Below are 22594 nucleotides of genomic sequence, written 5' to 3'. Positions count from 1 at the left end.
TGGGACGTTAAACCCGACAAACCAACCAACCAAATAAAAATTCGTTGGCTGGCTAGCCCCGCCGAAAGCGGCGTTGACCTGCCGTCCCAGCCCCGTAGAGCTAGGAACAGCCACCCTGCCCCCACTGTACGACTCTAACGTGCGGCGACATATCTCATCTACTCTGGGATTGCCCTGCTTTTTCTACTGGACGCTCCGAGATCAAATCCGACCGCATTGAACTACAGTTCCCTTCTAGAAACGGATGCTAACACACAGAAATTTGCCAAGTATGGCTCCCTTAGTGGCCTGGTTAGAGCAATATTATTTGAGTGACGACCTCAACAATGAAGATTTTGTCTGCTCCCTTTACCCCGATTCATGGCCATGAGCCTTCTCACTCAATAAAGGACATGCAATGAATAAATTGCCACGAGGCAGCGGAGGTGCTGGTAGAAACACTTTATTGCCATTGAACAAACAGTGGGGGCGAAGCCCCCTGCATGGCACTTGGGTGCTCATTTACTATGCGGGAAACACCCTCATAAAGCAAAAGAAAGTCCTTGAAGAGCAATCCTCCTCATAGCACTGGAGATATTCCGTTGTTCTTGACTTGAAGTGCTCTTCAAGAGAGACTCCCAGTAAGACTCTGCGACGTTCGGTAATGGGGGATGAGGAAAGATGGGGCATGTAAGAAGGATGTGTATGAAGTGTGCTGGTTTGCCGCAGAGTCTGCATGATGAGGAAAACTGGTCTGGGTATCTGGTATGTAGTAGTGTAGGGTATAGAGCACTCCGAGTTTGCAAGCTTCGCCAGTGTACGGCCTGCGCTATGGTGAGAGAGGGGGCTGGGGGTGTATATTCCCTTCGTTTGTCCCGGTAGTACAAGAGCTCAGCTACAGAGCCAGTAGCTGGCCCGTGCATTTTCCTTTCCTTCTTTCTACGGCCACAACAACAATAACAAGCCACCTGATTGATTATGATTGAACTGATTTATTGGAAGGGAAAGGCGCGGTAACTGTCTCACTTGTTTTCTGTGGACACCTCAACCGTGCCATAACGGATGGGAGGAAGGTGGGAGTGAAAGTAGAAAGAGAGAAAGAGGTGCCGTAGTGGAGGGCAACAAGCCACCTCTGCTGCCACGTGCGGACAGAAGAGAGAAAGTAGAGAAAAAAAGAAGAGGGAGAGAAAGGCGCACGCCGCAACAACAGTCTTCCACCACCTAAGCGGTGGCGGGTGCCATGACGGCCTACAATAGATAAAAATTCGGTAGCAGGCTAGCCCCCGCCGCAAAGGACGTTGACCTACCAGTCCCAGGCCCGTAGAGCCAGCCACCCTTCACCTCGAATACAGCCAGTGTTCAGTTAATAATAATAATAATAATAATAATAATAATAATAATAATTGGTTCAGAGGAAGGGAAAGGCGCAGTATCTGTCCCACTTGCTGCAGGGTTCAGCTGAACGCATCAAAGCTCACCGGCGTTCTATAATTAGTTTACAGGAAAGGGAGGCGCGGTATTTGCCGCACTTGTTTTTGTGGCCACCTTAAGTCCCTCAGAGAGCTCAAAGGCCAAATTGGCTTCATGCATCTGGTTTCTGCGAGGGAGGAAGGAAGGAAAACCTTTAACCCTATATTATTTTGGCGGTTTTTGGGACGTCTTGAGATGTCTGCTTGTTGCATCTCGTCCACTTCTACACAACGGTTGGTGCCCTCAGCCCAGGGCTCCGCTGGCCATTGCCTGCCGCCCGTTCAGCTGGCTGTACCAGACCTTGCTGGTCTTCGCAGCGGTCGCTGGACAGCAGTCTCCCATTGCTCCGCACTCGAGTTTCGAATTTTGGGGAGCCTGCCTATGCTTTGAGAGGCCCATGTGATGTGATATAGTGTGGGTTTTTCGTCGCACCACGGACATCTGTCCGCGTATATTGTAGGGTGCATTTTGTTCAGTATGTGTAGGTTTGGATATGAATCTGTCTGTAATTGTCTCCAAATGACAGCTTCCTCTCTGTTGAGAGAACTGTGCGTTGGGGATATCGCATTCTTCTGCCTTTATAGTATGCGGGTAGTAGTGCTGCAGCACTTAAAAAAACGATGCAGATTTATCCCTACCTAAACTTGGTACAGAGAGCGATAGGACCTACCGCACTGACTCAGTGATTAAGACGCTTGCCTACTGATCCGGAATCCCCAGGTCGAACTCGGCAGCGGCGGCCGAATTTCGATGGAGGCGAAACGCGAAGACGTCAGTGTGCTGTGCGCAGTGCACATTAAGGATCCTCAGGAGATAGAAATTATTCTGAAGCCCTTCACGGCTCTTCCTTTGTCTCTCTGCTTTCGCTCCCACCTTTTTCCTACCCTTACGGCGCTGGTCAGGAGTCAAAGGAGAGGCGTGAAATTTACTGCACCTTTTCTTTGCTATAAACCAATTTACATTCATGGGCAGGTGCGGTAATACATGGTAAATTACGATTGAAAAAATTGTAATTACATTAAAATTACTCTTCTGAAAAGCACAGAAAGTAATTAAATTACATTACTCATTACTGCTACCAAAAAGTATTGAAGAAACATTAAAATTACTTCGGCTGAGTAATTCAATACCTTTTAAATTACTTTATAGTTTTCCTCCATGCGGAAACTAAGTAAAGCTAGTAAACAAAACAACTAGTTCTCCCGACTCAAAGTACACGCTTTTTTTTGTATTCCTGTCAAATTCCATCCCGGAGACCTATTCCTTCCCTATTCCCTACAACACTTGCCATTACAAAAATAAGACAACCGCAATAAAAAAACAAAAGCAGAAGCATGGTCGGAAAATTTGTGAAAGGAGCGGCGAATCCGGTGTCTTGCTGGCCCGGAGCTGTCTCCGTCATTTGAAGGGCTCGAAGAGTCTAGGTTATTTATCGATTGGAGGTGGTAAACGGTGACAGTTCCTGGCCCTACGGCACTGGGACAGCAGGACAACTCAGCTTGCTGCGGGGGCTAGCCAGCCACCGAATTTTATCTGTTATAGGCTGTCATTGTACCCGCCGTGGTGGACGACGGTGGTTGTTGCGGCGCGCGTCTTTCTCTCCCTCTTCTTGTTCTTTCTTCTCTATTTTCTCTTCTGTCCGCATGACCCGCCGGGGTGGTGCAGTGCCCTCTGCACCGCTTCAGAGGGCACTGCACTTTGGAGATGTGAAAGAAGTCACTTATGAGCAGTGGAACAGCCCGGGTTTTGAAGAGGCCGAATCGACAACTCGGCTAGTAAAAATATTGCTCAAAGAGGGGCTTTCGATCGATGATTCGCCCCACATGTACAAGTTTTACGGAGGGCTTGTGTTAGTGGTGGTGCCTGGACGGCCAGCAATATGCTTAAGATGTAAGAAGACAGGCCACATTCGACGTGACTGCCGCACTCCGAGATGTAGTTCGTGTCATATCTTCGGGCACGACTGGGAGGGATGCGTCCGCACCTATGCCCGTGTGGCCACGGGTATTGTGCCCCCTCAAGACGACGGGAGCGAGTTGATCATGGACCAGGAGGAACTGGAGAACGCTGGAGCCATGCCCCCTACAGGATCCGGAGAGTGATGTCCAACAGCCGGAGCACACCACCGGCGGAGGGAAGACGCAAGTTAGCGAACCCGCTGCAGAAACGACTGGAAAGGGGGAGGAGGCTGCTATGTCGTCAGATCAGCCAACAGCGAAAGGCACTTCGGAAGGAAGCGTTGCTGAGTCCCCGATGGATATGACAACCGCCTCCATGAAGAGACCACGAGACTACGAAAAGGTACCAGCTACAGAACGGGAACTGCGTCGACTAGAAAAGCAGTGGAGGGTGGAAGGCGCTAAGAAAGGCAAGTTAGCCTTATCGCAAACCGCGTTGCGTTCCTCGTCGCTCACTCGCGACGAGACTGAAGAAGTGAGCCTTTAGTCATTGTTTGTTAGCTGGGTTTAGAGTATGGCTTATTGGAAAAAACCGCTAAAAGTATGCACTCTAAACGTCCGAGGGCTCGCCTCGAGACGGAAGCAAGTGCAGTTGAACCGTTTGTTGAGCGAACTAGATTTAGACATCGTAGCCATACAAGAAACAAAGGTTGAGGATGAGAAGCAAACAGATAATATGGTGTTTGGTTTTCGGTCACGCTTGAATGTTTGCGTAAGCCATGCAGTCGGTTTGTCGGCAGGTTGCTGTCTTTTCCTGAGCAAAAGTGTAGGCATAGCAGTGGGGCAAGTAATAACTTGTGCAAGGGGGCGTTTCGTCGTGTGCGACATCATGTACAAAACCTGTGCGGTGAGGGTGGTGGTCCTGTATGCACCAACGACACAAAAAGAACGGCGCGACTTTTTTGAGCAGTTGGTGCCATTCCTTGAATGCAGTCGTGCGCTTATATTTTTGGGAGATTTCAACTGTGTTGTAGACTCTAAGGATCGTTCGAATAGAAATGTTGGAAAAGACCAAAGTGCCGAATTGCTGAAGTGTGTCCTCAATGAGTGCAGCTTAGAGGACGTATCAGTCCTGGTGAATGGTGAAAAACGCGTGCATTTCACACATTTTCAAGGTAGTAGTCACGCGCGACTTGACAGAATATATGTGTCGCCAGAGTTTTCGCCTACCTGTGAACAGTATGAAGTGAAACAAGTGTCATTTAGCGACCATTGCTTAGTTACGGTCACGCTGGGCGGAACGAAGCAGTGTAAATCAAAAATGAACTGGGACTTATGGAAAATAAACCCGAGGCTTACAGAAGACGAACTATGTTTAAGAAAGGTTAAGGAAAGCATTGATATTTTTTATGAGAGCTAAACAGGCGGTATTGAATCCTGGGAACGATTTAAACAGGAGGTTAAAATGAATGCAATTGAGCGCTCTTCCATTATTAAGTATGAGGAAAAGAAAGAAGAAAAGCAACTGCAAGAGCTCTTAAAATATTTAGGGTGTGATGAAGAACGAATGCCGGGTATGTTCATGCTTAATATAAAAGGCATCAAAGTTAGGCTAGAAGCTTTGGATGCCCAGAAGTACAGAGGCGCTGCGATAAGACCTCGCACGGAAAAATGGCTGGGTGGCGAGATGCCAACAAAACGCGCCCTCGCTGATGAAAAGCGATATGCGAGCGCGAACGAGATAACGGTTATTGAATACAAGGGGCAGAGGCATGATGAGCAAGACGGAATTACGAGCGCCTTCGTGGAACATTACCGTGAGCTGTTTTCGAGCAAAGCACCAAATGAAGAAGGGTTTAGAGATAACTTTTTGCCTCTGATGCCAATATTAGGCAAAGAAGTTACTGAAATAAGTGTGGAGGAAATAGAAAAGGCCATTGATGAATTGAATGTCGGAAAGTCCCCGGGTCCAGATGGTTTGAGTGCGGCCTTTTACAAGAGTCCTAAAAGTGAGTTATCTATCACGCTCTATAGGCTTTTCAAGGAGTGCTTTGATGTGGGTTATTTGCCACCATCGTTTAGCAACGCGCATACGGTCTTGGTTCCCAAGACTGAGGAGCCAGCCATGCTTTTAAAAGTAACAAGCTATAGACCGACCACGTTAACAAATGTTGATTATAAAATTCTGATGAAGATGTTAGCTAAGAGATTGCAATACATTATAAAATATATTGTTGGACCTCATCAAACATGTGGAACAAAGACCAGAAGCATATTTAATAATATTGTTACTTAGCTGTATTCGCTGTTCGTGATGAGGATGAAGAAGTGCAGCAGACTCCGAGACGACGACGACGCTGAGTGTTGTGAAATCGGTGCCCTCATCAACGTTAGTTGTGCGGACAGCTTTGGGACTGTAAATCTTCCACGTAACATCTCTTGGTGGAGGTTAATCTATTCGATCCCCTGTCACAAGCTGGATCTCCGCAGCGGCCGCCACATCGGAACCACCACGATGACTAACGACGCCTCTACCTCTACAGCCGCCGCCCCTGCTGTTGTAATGGCCCACCCCCGTGACCCCGGAACCTTCTGCGGGACCGACGACGTCGACGTGGACGACTGGCTAGCCCTATACGAGCGCGTGAGCAAGCACAACCGGTGGGATGCCACACTCATGCTCGCGAATGTAATATTTTACTTGGCTAGGACCGCGCGGGTGCGGTTTGAAACCCACGAAGACGAGCTAACATCTCGGGATATTTGCCAACAGAAGCTGCACGACCTACTCGGAAAGCCTATTGGCCGCCACATTGCCGCCAAAAAAGCGCTCGCCTCTCGGGCCCAAACGTCTACGGAGTCATACCTCACTTACATACAAGACGTCCTGTCTCTATGCCGCAAAGTCGACCAAGGCATGCGTGAGGAGGATAAAGTCGGCCATATAGTAAAAGGCATTGCCGACGATGCCTTCAACCTCCTGTTGTGCAGGGATTGCTCCACCGTGGACTCTGTGCTGCAGGTGTACCGACGTTTCGAGCAGGCGAAACAGAGGCGCATATATCACCGTTTCGACCGGCTGCCGAACACGGCTGCTAGCTCCTCCTGTATCGATATCCCGACTCCTCGACCGCCTGCGAACGACAGCACTTTGACACGCATTGTCCGCCAAGAGCTTGAGGCAATGACTCCCGCGGCCTCGCTGTCGCATACACCCGACAATACCCTGGCTACCATATCACTTATTAAGGCTGTTGTTCGCCAAGAGGTTGCGAATATGGGCCTCCATTCTACCAGCACCACCGACACCACGGATTCAGGACCTGCCCCTCCAGTAATTGCTGCCACCTCAACCAACGCCGGTTTCTCGCCCCGATATCGTTACCGCAACCCAAATGAATGGCGTACCCACGACAATCGCCCCATCTGTTTTACTTGTTCTCCCGTTGGCCACATTTCCCGCCACTGCCGTAGTCGCTGGTACACGCCATCTCGTCAGTACACCTACGTTGACCGCCGCGGAGACTATGCCCCTCGCTATTCCCCACCTCGCCCCGACCAGACCCTTGCTGACCCCGGTTCCACTGTCCGTGCTGCCACCCGTTCACCATCCCCGCAAGCACGACGTTCGCGTTCTCCTCTTCCTCGCCGCAATTCGCCACCGTCATATTCTGGCCACGTACCGGAAAATTAGCCAATGCAGCTCCCGGAGGTGACGCTGCATTTATGACCCGGACTGAAAAACCTCTGTTGACCCCTGCCCTACAAAATAACCGTATCGACGTCCTTGTGGATGGAGTTCCCGTTTCTGCTCTACTTGATACAGGCGCCCAACTGTCCGTTCTCAGCTCCCCATTTCGCCGTCGCCTCAAGACAGTCCTTACGCCAGCCGTCTCGTCCACAGTTCGCGTCGCCAATGGCAGCCCTGCTGCCGTGGTTGGCATTTGTACGGCGCGAGTTACAATTGCTGACCGTCATGCCCCAGTGCTGTTCACCGTCCTACATGAATGCCCCCACGACGTTATCCTTAGCATTGATTTCTTAACAGCCCACTCTGCCCTTATTGACTGCTCTAGCGGCCTACTTCGCTTGGACCTTCCGCTCTGCTCTGAAGACCCCTCCTGCTCACCCCGACTTCAATCAGCACAGTTTAACCGTCTTCCTCCTGAAACTGCCGTTTACATCCCTATGTCTCCATTTCCACCCGTCACAGATGGCGACTATCTCGCTTGTCCCATTACTGATGTCATGCTGCAGTGGCACGTCACCCTTCCTCACCTAATTGTGCACATATCCCAGAACCGCACCACTCTCCCAGTCCTTAACTTCAGCTTTTCAACTCAAGTTCTGCCCGAGGGAATTTCATTAGCTTCGCTGTCACCGATGACCGATTGTGCCATTTCAGCTCTGTCTACATATCATACAACTGCCGTCCCTGTCAACACCCCCTCGTCGTCCACATCGCGCCCTGATCCGCTTAACAGCATGATATCAGCTGATCTGCAACCTGAATTCGCCGCTGATTTACACAAGCTTTTGTTTACCTACAGTGACCTTTTTGACTTCGGCACCCGCCCATTGGGTCAAACGACAGTTGTAACCCACCGCATTGACACCAGGGACGCCAGTCCTATCCACAGGCGGCCCTATCGTGTTTCGCTTGCCGAGCGACGCGTCATTCAAACGGAGGTCGAAAAGATGTTAACGAACGACATAATCGAGCCTTCCAGTAGCCCCTGGGCATCCCCTGTCGTGCTGGTCAAGAAGAAGGATAACAGTTGGAGATTCTGCGTTGACTACCGTCATTTGAATAAGATAACCAAAAAAGATGTATATCCTCTTCCGCGCATCGACGACGCGCTTGATAGTTTGCACGGAGCCAGCTACTTTTCATCCATCGACCTTCGTTCCGGCTACTGGCAGATTTCTGTCGACGAGAGAGACTGTGAAAAGACAGCGTTCATTACCCCTGACGGCCTCTATCAATTTCAAGTCATGCCTTTTGGCCTATGTAACGCCCCTGCAACTTTCGAACGGATGATGGACTCATTGCTGCGCGGCTTCAAGTGGACGACTTGTCTTTGTTACTTAGACGACGTCATTGTTTTCTCGTCCACTTTTGACAGCCACCTCTCTCGCCTTTCTACCATTCTCGAGCTATTCCACCGCGCCGGCCTTCAACTCAACTCAAAGAAATGCAGTTTCGGCCATCGGGAAATCAAAGTGCTTGGTCACTTGGTTAATGCTTCCGGTGTTCAGCCTGACCCTGACAAGATACGTGCCGTCAGAGATTTTCCCACTCCGCGTTCATCCAGCGATGTCCGAAGCTTTATTGGCCTATGTTCCTATTTCCGACGATTCGTCCCGAACATCGCAGTCCTTGCTCGTCCGCTCACCCAACTCCTCAAGAAAGACGTTTCATTCTATTGGGGGCCTGAACAAGTTGCAGCTTTCTCAAAGCTTATTGCTGCACTTACTACTCCACCAGTCTTGGCCCACTTCAACCCTTCCGCCAATACTGAACTCCGTACCGACGCAAGTGGCCATGGAATAGGAGCTATTCTCTCTTAGCAACAACACGGCCGTACAAGGGTGATTGCGTATGCCAGCCGCCTCCTCTCAACACCCGAACAAAATTATTCTATTACAGAGCGAGAGTGCCTGGCGCTTGTCTGGGCTATTACGAAATTCCGCCCTTATTTGTTTGGCCGCCATTTTACTGTGATAACAGACCATCATGCCTTGTGCTGGCTTTCCTCTCTCAAAGATCCTACTGGCCGTTTGGGGCGCTGGGCGCTACGATTACAAGAATACACCTTTTCCGTCGTCTACAAGTCCGGCCGGCTTCACCAAGATGCCGACTGTTTGTCACGTCATCCCGTCGACTCCCCTAGTCCTACCGACTCTGACGATGATGCATATGTCTTATCTGTCTCCGCCTTTGCCAACATTGCCAAGGAACAGCACCTAGATCCTTCTCTGCATTCCATTATCCTCCGTCTTACCTCCGACCGCCCTGACCCATCTCTCGCCTTATTTGTGCTCCACGAGAACACCCTATACCGACGTAATATGCGACCAGATGGCACAGACCTTTTGCTCGTCGTTCCACAACCCCTGCGTTCCACCCTCCTTGAACAGTTCCATGATGCTCCCACGGCTGGCCACTTGGGTGTCTCTCGCACATACGACAGCCTGCGCCGACGTTTCCACTGGCCGGGGCTCTACCGCTCTGTCCAGCAGTACATTGCCGCGTGTGAACTGTGTCAGCGTCGGAAGAACCCCACAATTTTGCCTTCAGGTCATATGCAACCAATATCCATACCAACTGACCCATTTTCCCGTATAGGCGTTGACCTCCTCGGCCCCTTTCCAGTTTCCACCTCGGGGAACAAATGGATTGCCGTCGCCACCGATTACGCTACTCGGTACGCTACTACCCGAGCCATCCCGACCAGCTGCGCCACAGACGTCGCTGACTTCCTTCTAGAAAACGTAATTCTTCATCATGGTGCTCCTCGCGAACTACTAACTGACCGTGGCCGCTGTTTCCTGTCGCGAGTGGTTGACGAAATTCTCCGTTCGTGCTCCTCCGCCACAAATTCACCACCGCATATCACCCCCAGACCAACGGCCTCACGGAACGTCTAAACCGTACCCTCACAGACATGCTGGCCATGTATGTGTCTGACGACCATCGAGATTGGGACGTTCATCTCCCCTTTGTCACATTTGCCTACAATTCATCTGTCCATTCTACCGCTGGATACTCCCCATTTTATTTATTATTTGGCCGACACCCGTTACTACCCTTCGACACCTCTCTACCCGCGGCAGACGCCACCAGTACTTACACCAGTGATGCCGTCACACGTGCTCATGATGCCCGCCGGATAGCTCATGCCAGGCTCTTTGCATCCCAAGACTCTCAAAAGATCCGGTACGACAGCCGCCACCGTGATGTCCACTACACTCCTGGATCTCTCGCTTTGCTGTGGCTCCCGTGCCGTCGAGTGGGCTTGTGTAAAAAACTTTTGCCCCGTTACACTGGCCCTTACCGTGTTTTGCTCCCCGTGACCGACGTCACCTACGAAGTTGAATCTGTGGTTCCGAAGTCCACGTCCACAGCTCCAACCTCCGAAATAGTGCATGTGTCCCGTCTGAAGCCCTATCATCAACGTTCTACTTCGCTAACATAGACCGCACCGGGACTGTGCTTTTCCCGCGGGGGGGTAGTGTTACTTAGCTGTATTCGCTGTTCGTGATGAGGATGAAGAAGTGCAACAGACTCCGAGAAGACGACGACGCTGAGTGTTGTGAAATCGGTGCCCTCATCAACGTTAGTTGTGCGGACAGCTTTGGGACTGTAAATCTTCCACGTAACAATATTCATGTAGTGCGTAGTGTGTTAGAGTGCTGCGATGCTCTAGACAGGAGAGTGGCCATGGTTCAAGTGGATTTCGAAAAAGCATTTGATGGTGTGTCTCATGAAATATTGTACTGTTTGTTGGGACATATTGGTGTTGGTGCCGTTGTATTGAAAGGAGTTATAATGGCTTATGCATGTTGTTCTACACGCCTTATGATTAACAAAGTGTTATCTGAAAGAATTGATGTAAGAGCATCTGTGCGGCAGAGATGTCCACTGTCTCCTCTCCTCTTTGCTATATATTTGGAACCATTGTGTTGAATGGTAATTGCTAACGACTATATCCGTGGTTTTAAGCTGGGATTATGTGAAGTGAAAATATTGGTATACGCTGATGATGTGCTTTTTTGTGAAGATCGTGAAAGCGTTTCGGAAGCTTTGAAAGTAACACAAAGGTATTGCAGGAAGACTGGTAGTGATGTTAATTTAAAGAAAAGTCTCCGAGTCTGGCACGGAGAATGGGAAGAGGAACCGGAAATTTTCTGTGGAGTAAGATGGGCTACAAAGCCCGGAGTTTATTTGGGAGTCCCATTGGACAAATACGGGGAAAATACGAAATACTGGAATGAAAAAGCGGAAGAAATACGGGAAAGGACGAAAGGATGGATAAGACGTAACTTCTCGATTTTCGCCCGTGCGACTGTATGCAATACCTTTTTGGTGGCAAGAATAATGTATTTACTTCAAGTATTGTATTGTGCTCGAAGCAATATACAAAGGTTCCATCGTGTATTTGCGGTCTTCATTTTGTCGTCCATCTGGGAACGAATTAGCAGAGATAATCTCTTTCGGCGAGTTAAAGACGGAGAGTTGTCTCTAATGCATCTATATGTGCGGCAGATGGTTTTAAGGTTTTGTTTCCTACGTGACCAAAAAGATGCAATGAGAACCTTTATGCAAATCATGCTATCCAGTGCAATTCCAGAGCTTATAGTGTCTTCATGCTCTGCTAGGGGATACACTGTGTCACGCTTCCTGCGGGAAGTGGTGTGGTCGTTCAAGTTTTTGCGCGTGAGGTACTCTGTAGAGTATTTAGCGACGGTACCACCTAAGCGACTGTACAAGGATCTTATTTCACAATTGTTTCCAGCTCCATTGTACAGAACCTTATACTGTGAAGGCCCAGGGAAAGATGTGCTCAAACGAGTTAAAAACATGACTGTTGCACCGGGCATAAAAACATTCTTTTTTAAATTGCATACAGGAACCCTCCCAGTCAAAACATGGATGGAAGAAAAGGGCCTTTTTGTACCTTGGAGCTCAAACTGTCTACTATGTAGGAAGCCTGAAACAGTTGAGCACGTGTTTCTGGATTGTTGGGATGCGGTGTTTTAGTGGGATGTGTTACAAAGGACACTTAAAAAAGACCTGCCATCGACGCCACGTGGAATTCGGTACTTGACAACTATTAATGATGATTTTCAGTACGACATCATCATGCTATTGGGCCTTCACAGTATTTGGAGGAGTAGGATGGCTTATAGACACTGTGATGTCGATGCACGATCTGTATGTGATTATTTTGTTGAACAAGTGTATAAACTAAAAGAAATTTTGAAGCAGCAAGAAGCTGCGGAGGAGGTCTTGAATCTGATGGGCGAACTTGTGGTAATGAAAGTCTTTTAGACACGGTTGTCAGCCAAGGAGCATGGCAACCACGATCTTTTACTGATGTATTTGTACCAATTCATGCAACAAAGAAAAAAAAGCCGGGGTGGTGCAGTGGTAAGACGCCCGACTACTATGCCGGAGTACCCGGGTTCGAACCCGACCTCGGGGGCTGCGTTTCGATGGAGGCGAAACGAAGAGCCATCCGTGTGCTGTGCGATGTCAGCGCACGCTAACATCGCACAGCACCAAGATCCCCAGTTACTCCGAAGCCCTCCACTACGGCCCCTCTTTCTCTTTTCACTTTCACTCCCACCTTCCTCCCTCCCCTTACGGCGCGGTTGAGGTGTTCACAGAAAGCAAGTGAGTCAGTTACCTCGCCTTTCCCTTCCTATAAATCAAAATCAATCAGGCAGCGGAGGTGGCTCAGCTACGGAGCCAGTAGCAGGCCCGTGCATTTTCTTTTCCTTCTTCCTACAGCCACAACAACAACAACAACAACCGAAGCGGTGGCGGGTGCAATGACGGCCTACAACAGATAAAAATTCGGTGGCAGGATAGCCCCCGCCGCAAGCGGCGGTGTCCAACCTGTCCTAGTCCTATCAGGAGAGTAGCACTTCGAGGCTAGCAGCCGTCGTTGTGATTGGCTAAGCCGTTTTGTGAGGTCACAGCCACATGGCTTCGCGAAGGTAATTCAAACTAAGTCCGGTTAATGGCTCAAACTCGTGACTCTCCCTGCCAGGTCTTTCAAGGTCGCCAGCCAACGGAAGGAGTGGAGCCCACGACTGACCAACGATTGACCATGACCTCTTGTAGTGCTTCCGGAATAAAAATGAATCGATTGGAGCGGTACCAACCCTCCCAGTTCAAAAGCAGGTACACAGCTTCAGTAGCCGAGTGTGTTAACCACTGAGGCACCGCGGTGGACTCTCACTCGTTATAAGCAGGTGGAAGGTTAAACCTCCGCCATTTGACGCGGGGCTCCCAGATGGCGCCACATCTACAACTAAAACTGCAACGCGCGAGGTCCTTAGCCAGAGAAAGTGTGTACAACCCTCTTTCTCACGACACTAAAATACTACACGAAAGTTTCTGAATTTTAATGCTAAAAGATTACACACCAAAAGCGGTTTACGTAGCAGTACACATGGCCACTACGCAACAAGCAAGCAAAAGCAATTTAAAAAAAATGAAGCCATACGCGATCAACGTAATTCGTGTGCTGGTGTATACATAACACATAATACTGCCTGCCGTCTACGTCTCTGCACTGACTTGGCTGTCATACAACCTGTTTGTGCCTTTTGTTTTCATCGTGGTTTTGTGCCATCGGGATGGATGGATGGATGGATGGATGGATGGATGGATGGATGGATGGATGGATGGATGGATGGATGGATGGATGGATGGATGGATGGATGGATGGATGGATGGATGGATGGATGGATGGATGGATGGATGGATGGATGGATGGATGGATGGATGGATGGATGGATGGATGGATGGATGGATGGATGGATGGATGGATGGATGGATGGATGGATGGATGGATGGATGGATGGATGGATGGACGGACGGACGGACGGACGGACGGACGGACGGACGGACGGACGGACGGACGGACGGACGGACGGACGGACGGACGGACGGACGGACGGACGGACGGACGGACGGACGGACGGACGGACGGACGGACGGACGGACGGACGGACGGACGGACGGACGGACGGACGGACGGACGGACGGACGGACGGACGGACGGACGGACGGACGGATGGATGGATGGATGGATGGATGGATGGATGGATGGATGGATGGATGGATGGATGGATGGATGGATGGATGGATGGATGGATGGATGGATGGATGGATGGATGGATGGATGGATGGACTAAACTTTAATGTCCAGCAGATAAGGTGATCTACCCACCCCCCGACACGCAGGTCAAGGGGCGGGTGCCGCCGCCTCAGAGGCAGGCCGGGAGGTCTTGGGTCCCAGCAGCCTCTTCAGCCAGTTGGACGAGTAGGAGCTGGAGCTCAGGGTCCGAGCTGCGCAGCAGGGTCTCCCAGGTGTCTCTACAGCCTATATTGTTCGTCCTGGGAGAATACGGGCATTCCCATATTATGTGGTCGAGGGTCCCTCTCGCCCCACAAAGATTGCACTTGTCACTCCTAGCCTCAGGGAACATGTGGTTCGCCATAACCGGGTGCGGATATGTATAAGTTTGCAGTCGCCTCCACGCCACTGCTTGTCTGCTGTTTAATTTCGGGTCTGGTGGGGGTACCAGTCTACGATCCAATCTGTAGTGCTGCGTGATCTCCCCATATTTTAGCAAGCGCTCTCCGCTTCCTCGGTCATCAAGTGGCCCTGTAGCGGCTCGGCGGTAGAGATCTCGAGCCAGCTTGTGAGCCGCCTCGTTGCCGGGGACGGCTTCGTGCACAGGAGTCCAAATTATTTGAATTTTCCTATCCAACTTTTTCTGGCCTAGAATTCTGGCTGCTAAGGGCGAGATCCTGCCCTTGCTAAAATTTTGTATGGCAGTTTTGCTGTCACTGATGACAAACTTCGCTTCCGTTCCGACGCAAGCTAACGCGATCGCAGTTTCCTCGGCTATTTCTTTGCTCCGCCCGCGCAAAGTGGCAGCTGTCACGGGATTGCTCCGGCCGCTGACGACCGTTGCTACCGTGAAACTGCCACCACCTCCCGCAGCGTCTACATAGGCCACTTCATGTTCCGAAATTTCGCCGAATCTAATTTCTAATGCTTCGGCTCGTTTTTTCCTCCTGTCTTTGTTATATTCCGGGTGCATGTTTTTTGGCAGCGGGGGGATCACCAAATTTTGTCTGACTTCTCTAGCTACCTCCACCTTGACCGTGGGACCCCTATCCGGATTTATTCCAACTTTCGTCAAAATGACTCTTCCTGTCTTCGTGGTGCTAAGTCTCTCAATATGAGAGGTTCGCACCGCTTCCGCAAGTTCTGCCCATGTGTTGTGTACCCCTAGAGCCATCACTCTCTCGGTGGATGTGCATATAGGCAGTCCCAGCGCTCTTTTTACGCATTTTCTCATTAGAGACTCATTTTTTTCTTTTTCCACCGCTTTCAAATCTAGATACGGCGTTGCGTAGCTCACTCGGCTGAAGATGTAGGCCTGTATCAGTTTCATCAATTTTTTTTCCTTTAACCCTCGGCCTCTGCTGGCCACCCGCCTAATTAGGCTCAGGGTCTGCATCGCGTGATTCTCAAGCCTCTTGATGGTCTCGCCATTATGTCCGTGTGACTGGAGAATGAAGCCCAAGATTCTGATTTGCTCGACTATTGGTACCTCGTTACCCGCCACTTTAATTTTGATCTCCGACGGTGCCTTGCACCTTAAGTGCTTCGGATTGTATATAAACAATTCTGATTTCTGCGGCGAGCACGCTAGGCCTCTCTCTGCCGCGTAATCGACTATAATGTCGGTGGCGGCTTGGAGCAGGTTTTCGACGCACGAATCACTTCCCCGGTTGACCCAAAGGGTGATATCATCCGCATATATACTAAATTTTAATCCTTCCAGCTTTGCCAATTGCACGGGGAGTTCCCTCATAGCCACGTTGAAGAGTAGGGGGGACGGCGCTGATCCCTGGGGCGTACCCTTACTCCCTAGCTCTATTGCGGGGGATTCCAGCGTCTGGAACTTCATGCAGGCCGCTCTACCCGTCAGAAAGTCCCTGAAGTACCGATATGTCCTGGTACCTACATTAATCTTGTTCAGCCCTTCCAGGACCGCCTCATGTTTTACGTTGTCGAAAGCCTTCGTGAGGTCGAGCCCCAAAATTGTTTTCGCATCTTTAGACTTTGAGTCTATTATGTCATGTTTGATTTGGAGCATGACGTCCTGCGTACACAAGTGAGGACGGAACCCGACCATCTCATGTGGCCACAGATCACCCTGCTCCATGAAACTCATCAGTCTGGTCTGGACGACGTGCTCCATCAATTTCCCCACGCATGAGGTTAAGGAAATTGGTCGTAAATTTGCTAGTTGAGGAGGCTTCCCTGGTTTCGGTATTAAAATAATACTTGCCGTCTTCCACTGTTGTGGGAGCTCGCCTTTTTCCCAACATTCCTGCATATACTCCGTTAGATACCTAATGGAGTCATCATCTAGGTTCCTGAGCATTTTGTTCGTTACTGCGTCAGGACCTGGAGCCGACTTCGTTTTAAGTCTTACAATCTCCGCCCTCACTTCCGCTTCTGTGAGACTTCTGTGGTACTCTCGGTGTGTATTTGGTGAACGCATGTAGGTGTGAGATGCGCCCTCCAGCTCTAGTGGGTGCCTTGAAGTTGTAGGCTTCACACAATGCCGAACGCCCTTTTGCTATAATGGGCATTCCAATCCTTCCGCTTAAGGGAGGGTGCCATGAGGGACACATTTAACTTCAGCGAAGGCCTGAAAGAGACGTCTATTTTGGGAACGAAGCACGGAGAAATTCGCACTTGCGCGGAGCAGGTTGTGCAGTCTGTGGACAGCCTTTTGCTTAATTCGAATCTACAGTGTGTTTAACACGTTACTAAGGCTTACAGGAGTGTAAGGCTACGTTTCTGGGATGAGCAAAGATAATGTGGTAAATAGCAGTCAGAGCGAAACAGGCTGAGATCGATTATCGCTGTAATTTTTAAACAATTCCTTATATTTATTCCGTTCGGATAATGTTGGTCCTGCACACTCCTATTTGCCTTCTACTTTCAATAACCTTCACAAAGCTACCTAAGCACGCGCACTTTGCATCTCACAATAAAACTTATTATGAGATCCAAACAAAGTACACAGGCAATTTCGCTACATCATGGTGAAATCTGTCGGAATAGTGTTGAACAATGTAATCTCCAACGGTTGTTTTAAATAATATGTGATTTAGTTTTATTTTTCTTCATTATTAAGGCGTATTAGTAATCCTGTATTTTGTGAACAATCCGCGAAGATTTCTACACTTTTTTCCATTTTTATGTTTGCTTTACTGCTGCTTTATCTCTCGCATGTTAGTGTTAATATCGGCTCGGGAACGCTCCATCAGTCCTGATTCTCGGTTTGCCTAAACTTTCTCCTTGAGCTTTGATATGAAACCAAACAATTTTCCAAAAAGAATTTCCTAAAACATCTGTTCATTTATTCAGAGCACATTAGGGCAGTTTTACATATAACTACATTCACCGACCCTTGCACATCATCTAATTTGCGCCTGCACCAACCATTGAACATCAGCCTGAACCAACATTGTTCGTAGAGAAGACTCACAACGCTGGGCCACGTTTTCTCCCTTTTCTCTGGTTACTGTCTTTTGCCAGCTCTCTGGGATTTCAGTGTTGACTCTCAGAAGGTAAGCCTGGTGAATATATCAACCAGCATATCTCTTCGGAGAGTGCACTGATCCGAGATTTGAAAGCAATTAATCGTTTACCCAGGCGCGAAGGGTGTTATAAAAGAAGTTACCCTGTAGTCCAAAGCTTGAACGACTACTTGCGCCAGGATTCCTCCAAGGCTTCCGTAGAGGGCCGGCGGCGGCGCATTGGCATCGATCAGTAGTCCCGTCACAACGCCCGGGCTAAGGTGCACGCTATTCCACCAGGCGTCGTACTCTACCGGCCGAGAGTGGTGCTGCAACAGCGAGTCATCCAAAGGCCAGTTAGCGGCGAAGAGCTTATGCTGCCGCGCTACGTCCAGCCATCTGTCGAAGACCGTGCGGTGTCGGTAAGGCCGTTTCCCATCCCTCGCGGCGCCCAGCAGGAGTGGAGTACGCCGGTCCCTGGCTAGGCCTGTACGTTCTAAAACCAATGCGGACCAAGGCTCCAGCGTCATATTGCCGACGATGGCGACGGCTTCTGTGCGTGCCTCCTCGTCCATCCACCGCGCTGCTTCGAGCAGCTGAGACGTTGCCGCCTTGATGTCTCCGAAGATAGTAGTCACGGCGTCTAAACCCGACTGCTGGAGACTCGAGGCAACGCGCTCTGGTAGCAGCACTGACTCGTAGCGGCTTTCGGCAGCTGCGTAGCAGCTAGCTGGTCTGATGAAAAGAGAAGTTGTTGATACAAAAGTCGTTAAAGACGTTATCAATATCGCCAATCGTCGCATCCGTTATATAAGATGAGAATTTATCACAGTCACTTAATCACCCTCTCCTCTTTAAAGTACATTATCTGAGTGACGTTTTCAGGCATTTCAGTGTGCCCCCGCCGGGGTGGCGCAGTGGTTACGGCGTTCGACTACTGTTCCCAAGGATGCGGGATCGAATCCCGGCCTCGGCGGCCGCTTTTCGATGGAGGCGAAAAGCAAGGCGCCCGTGTGCTGTGCGATGTCAGTGCACGTTAAAGAACCCCAGGTGGTCGAAATTTCCGGAGTCCTCCACTACGGCGTCTCTCATAGCCTGAGTCGCTTTGGGACGTTAAACCCCACAAACCAACCAACCAACCATTTCAATGTGAAGCTCATGCGAAGAGGCTGGCACATATCGGCAGTGATGTTACAGCAAGAAGCAATCGAGAGCAGACCGTTAACATTCCCCGACCAAGCCTGTCATTTGAAAATATTTGGCAGGCGGTTGTCAAGACCCTCTACCACTTCTGCTTTGCTCCCAAACCTAATAATTAAAAAGTTAGTTAAATACATTTTAACGCGAAAGCATTTCTTGTCACGTAATTGGCGTCGTCAGAGCGTGTCCGCACACTACTATCAATCGTTAATGAGAAAAAATCGTGTCTACGTCAGGACTCCAGCCACCATCTTTCCTTGCCGCCGCCGAGCGCCCTTACCGCTAGACTAGCTGACTTCACGGGTACGTGTCCATACTTCTTCTTGTTTAATGTAAGGACGCTGGAAGGCGTTCAGGGAAGGTAAAAAAATAATAAGAGTGATAATAGAAAGCAAAATATATAGCGAGTGAAGAAAAATAAAAACGGTAAAATTAAAAATAACAATGAAGACTGAAACACAAAAACAAATAATGTTTAAGACTAAAATTTAAATGAAGTAAAACTAGAAACTATAAATACAAAAATAAAAACACTAAAGACACTCAAAAGAGTTAAGTGAGTGAACATAAACTTGTAAACGATAGAAAAACAATGAAACGCAGAACGAGCTCATAACAGAACTAGGCCCGGAATCACTTAATGCTTTTGAATTTCCGCACGTGATGAGGCCTAGTGCACCCTGTCGTTTTTTTTTTTTGTTTGTTTCCTAATAAGGTTTAGATGATTGCAAACTTCAGTAGACTAGTTCATGCAGCGCGCAAGAACACTCCCTTAATTTCATTGGTTTCGGGTATAGAGATATTTCTAAAACATTCATCACACTTTGACGGGACACCAGGTATATATGCCCCTCTACGTAAGCTTCATGCGATCGACCTTTCGTTGTGCTGCCTCTCAGACAGCAGACAAAATTAAAATATCCCGGTGCAGACACAGCAAAAAAAAATCATACTGTTTGCGAGTGGTTTTGGGAGATGCAGAGCGAATTTTATTCTTTGTCCATTTAAATTTAAGCCAGTGTTTTCCCATCAATCTTGTTATATGGCGTATATGTTTCTGCACGTGTCGATCATCGCTACAAAGTTGCCATACCTCGCCAGAACAGAATGACGTTTGGACACTCATTTCTACCAAGAACATGCCATCACTGGAACCACTTACCTGCTGCCTGCTGACTTGGTCGCTATCACCTACAACCATTACTTTCGCATTTCTCTCACTAACTTACTGTGAAACTTCAGGTGGCACATTACCACTGCTTGAGGTTTTTATTTTTTTTTGTTTTTTGTAGTTAGCACTCAGTGGGCAACCAAGAAATCCCACTGTCATCCCAGCATGTTGTTTCAGATCTTTTGCAACACCCAGCACCTATTGAAGCAGAACTTTATCGCCCATTTAGCGGATTGAATGACAAAGCCCCTGCCCTAACTGTAAACGAGCTTCTTGTTAGCTAAAACGATTCGAACATATATGCACGTAACTCTTCTAACAGGGCTTCTGCTGTGGAACTGCGTAAGAAATTTCTGAGCGTGTGCACCTGACGCTAGGCTACACAGCAATTCGTTCTCGATTTCGACGCCAGGATTTTGAATCCATTTTCTTGGAAAAGGGAGGGTAAAAAAAGTGGGCTTGAAAAAAGGGCAGCCCAATGCGGAAACTACCTAGCATCTTGGGCAGCGTGTCCCATTTCGTGGATGGAGTTCAGAGCCTGGCCTCGGACGATGTTCGCGTGCTCCTGGACAAACCACCAGGCGACGCAACGCAGCAGCTCGCCGTTGGTAAAGCGGGCCAGCAAGCGGTTGAGCAGTGCGAAGGGTGCGTCGTCCGTGAGCAGCATCCGATCGTAGGCGCGCAGCTCGTGCGGCCGTAGGTGCGCACCCAGGAATGCCATCCACTGGGCGCTGCTTACGTTTGGGGTGTACAATCCGGCGTCGCCCAGGCGCACCGATCGAGCTTCGCGGGAGGCGCCATGCACTGACCTGCGGGGCACCCAACGTATTGTTTTTTTCTCTCTCTCTCTCTCTCTCTCTCTCTCTTTGGACTGGACCACGCCACCCCTGACGCTGAACCGTATAAAGAGCGGTGAAAAGAAAACACAAGAACAGAAGTGCGAAAATCACTGACTTTTATAAATATACATTTTGTTTGAGCAAGAGTAGGCGGCTTGGGGTTCAGCGGCCAAAGAACAGTATTGTCAAGGAGTGTGTTATCGGGCTAATATCGGGTGACCAACCTAAATATAACCAAGGTTTTAAAAAGTTCAGTTAGTCCTAGCACAGTGAAACCAATTCAAAACATTCAGAGTCATCTGCACTAATCTGCAGTATTTTTTCGTTCACTAAAGTTAACTAATGTTAGAAATATTAGCTGACTTCTTAATCACCGAAATAAAAAAGAAGTGTCAAAGCGAAAGTTGAAGATTAGCTACGCTGTTTCCATCAAGCTAGCATTTACGTTCAGTGATTTTCGTACCAACCAAAACCGATACCTGGATAATTAAAGAAAATTCCTAGTGAGAGCAGCGCCACTTTAAAGCCCCGAGAGGCATCCCACACAAAATTCCGCTTTCCTCTGCAGTTCTTTGCCCGACGACGCTAGGTATACACACTTGGCGCATGATTTAAATAGCACCTGGTCACATAAGACAATTTTTGAAAGTCTATAAGTAGAGGTGCGTAAGGCGTAGCTTCACTAAACAACACAGCTAGCCGTTTTTCGAGAACATTTGCATTGACACTTTCCATCTCAAGGCAATAATTAAAAAAATTATCTGATTAGTCTTCACTAATTATTCAACTTCGATGAACGAAAAATACAGCACATTTTAGTATAGGCGACTCTGGACAGCTCTGATTTGGTTTCAGGGGGCTGGGGACCACCGTATATTTAAGACCTTGGTTACATTTAGCTGCGCGCGCGCGCGCGCGCGCGCGCGCGCGTGTGTGTGTGTGTGTGTGTGTGTGTGTGTGTGTGTGTGTGTGTGTGTGTGTGTGTGTGTGTGTGTGTGTGTGTGTGTGTGTGTGTGTGTGTGTGTGTGTGTGTGTGTGTGTGTGTGTGTGTGTGTGTGTGTGTGTGTGTGTGTGTGTGTGTGTGTGTGTGTGTGTGTGTGTGTGTGTGTGTGTGTGTGTGTGTGTGTGTGTGTGTGTGTGTGTGTGTGTGTGTGTGTGTGTGTGTGTGTGTGTGTGTGTGTGTGTGTGTGTGTGTGTGTGTGTGTGTGTGTGTGTGTGTGTGTGTGTGTGTGTGTGTGTGTGTGTGTGTGTGTGTGTGTGTGTGTGTGTGTGTGTGTGTGTGTGTGTGTGTGTGTGTGTGTGTGTGTGTGTGTGTGTGTGTGTGTGTGTGTGTGTGTGTGTGTGTGTGTGTGTGTGTGTGTGTGTGTGTGTGTGTGTGTGTGTGTGTGTGTGTGTGTGTGTGTGTGTGTGTGTGTGTGTGTGTGTGTGTGTGTGTGTGTGTGTGTGTGTGTGTGTGTGTGTGTGTGTGTGTGTGTGTGTGTGTGTGTGTGTGTGTGTGTGTGTGTGTGTGTGTGTGTGTGTGTGTGTGTGTGTGTGTGTGTGTGTGTGTGTGTGTGTGTGTGTGTGTGTGTGTGTGTGTGTGTGTGTGTGTGTGTGTGTGTGTGTGTGTGTGTGTGTGTGTGTGTGTGTGTGTGTGTGTGTGTGTGTGTGTGTGTGTGTGTGTGTGTGTGTGTGTGTGTGTGTGTGT

At 49.1% G+C, this 22594-nt stretch overlaps 1 protein-coding gene across 3 annotated transcripts in view; it reads right to left on the bottom strand.

The window, feature by feature from the left end:
• Nucleotides 1–22594, bottom strand: part of LOC146200151 (uncharacterized) — a 66562-nt gene that overhangs the window by 2733 nt on the left and 41235 nt on the right. For all 3 annotated transcript variants that reach the window (XM_084595386.1, XM_084595387.1, XM_084595385.1), the window contains 2 exons: nt 20560–20877; nt 17862–18432 (listed from right to left, as the gene is read on the bottom strand). In XM_084595386.1, coding sequence (XP_084451512.1) covers nt 17862–18432; nt 20560–20877 — 889 coding nt within the window. The remainder of the gene's footprint in view (nt 1–17861; nt 18433–20559; nt 20878–22594) is intronic.

This window comes from Amblyomma maculatum, chromosome 2, assembly GCF_055883805.1.
Source record: "Amblyomma maculatum isolate TAMU_Amacu chromosome 2, ASM5588380v1, whole genome shotgun sequence".
Lineage (NCBI taxonomy): Eukaryota > Metazoa > Arthropoda > Arachnida > Ixodida > Ixodidae > Amblyomma > Amblyomma maculatum.
This window is presented reverse-complemented; position numbering and strand designations above follow the sequence as displayed.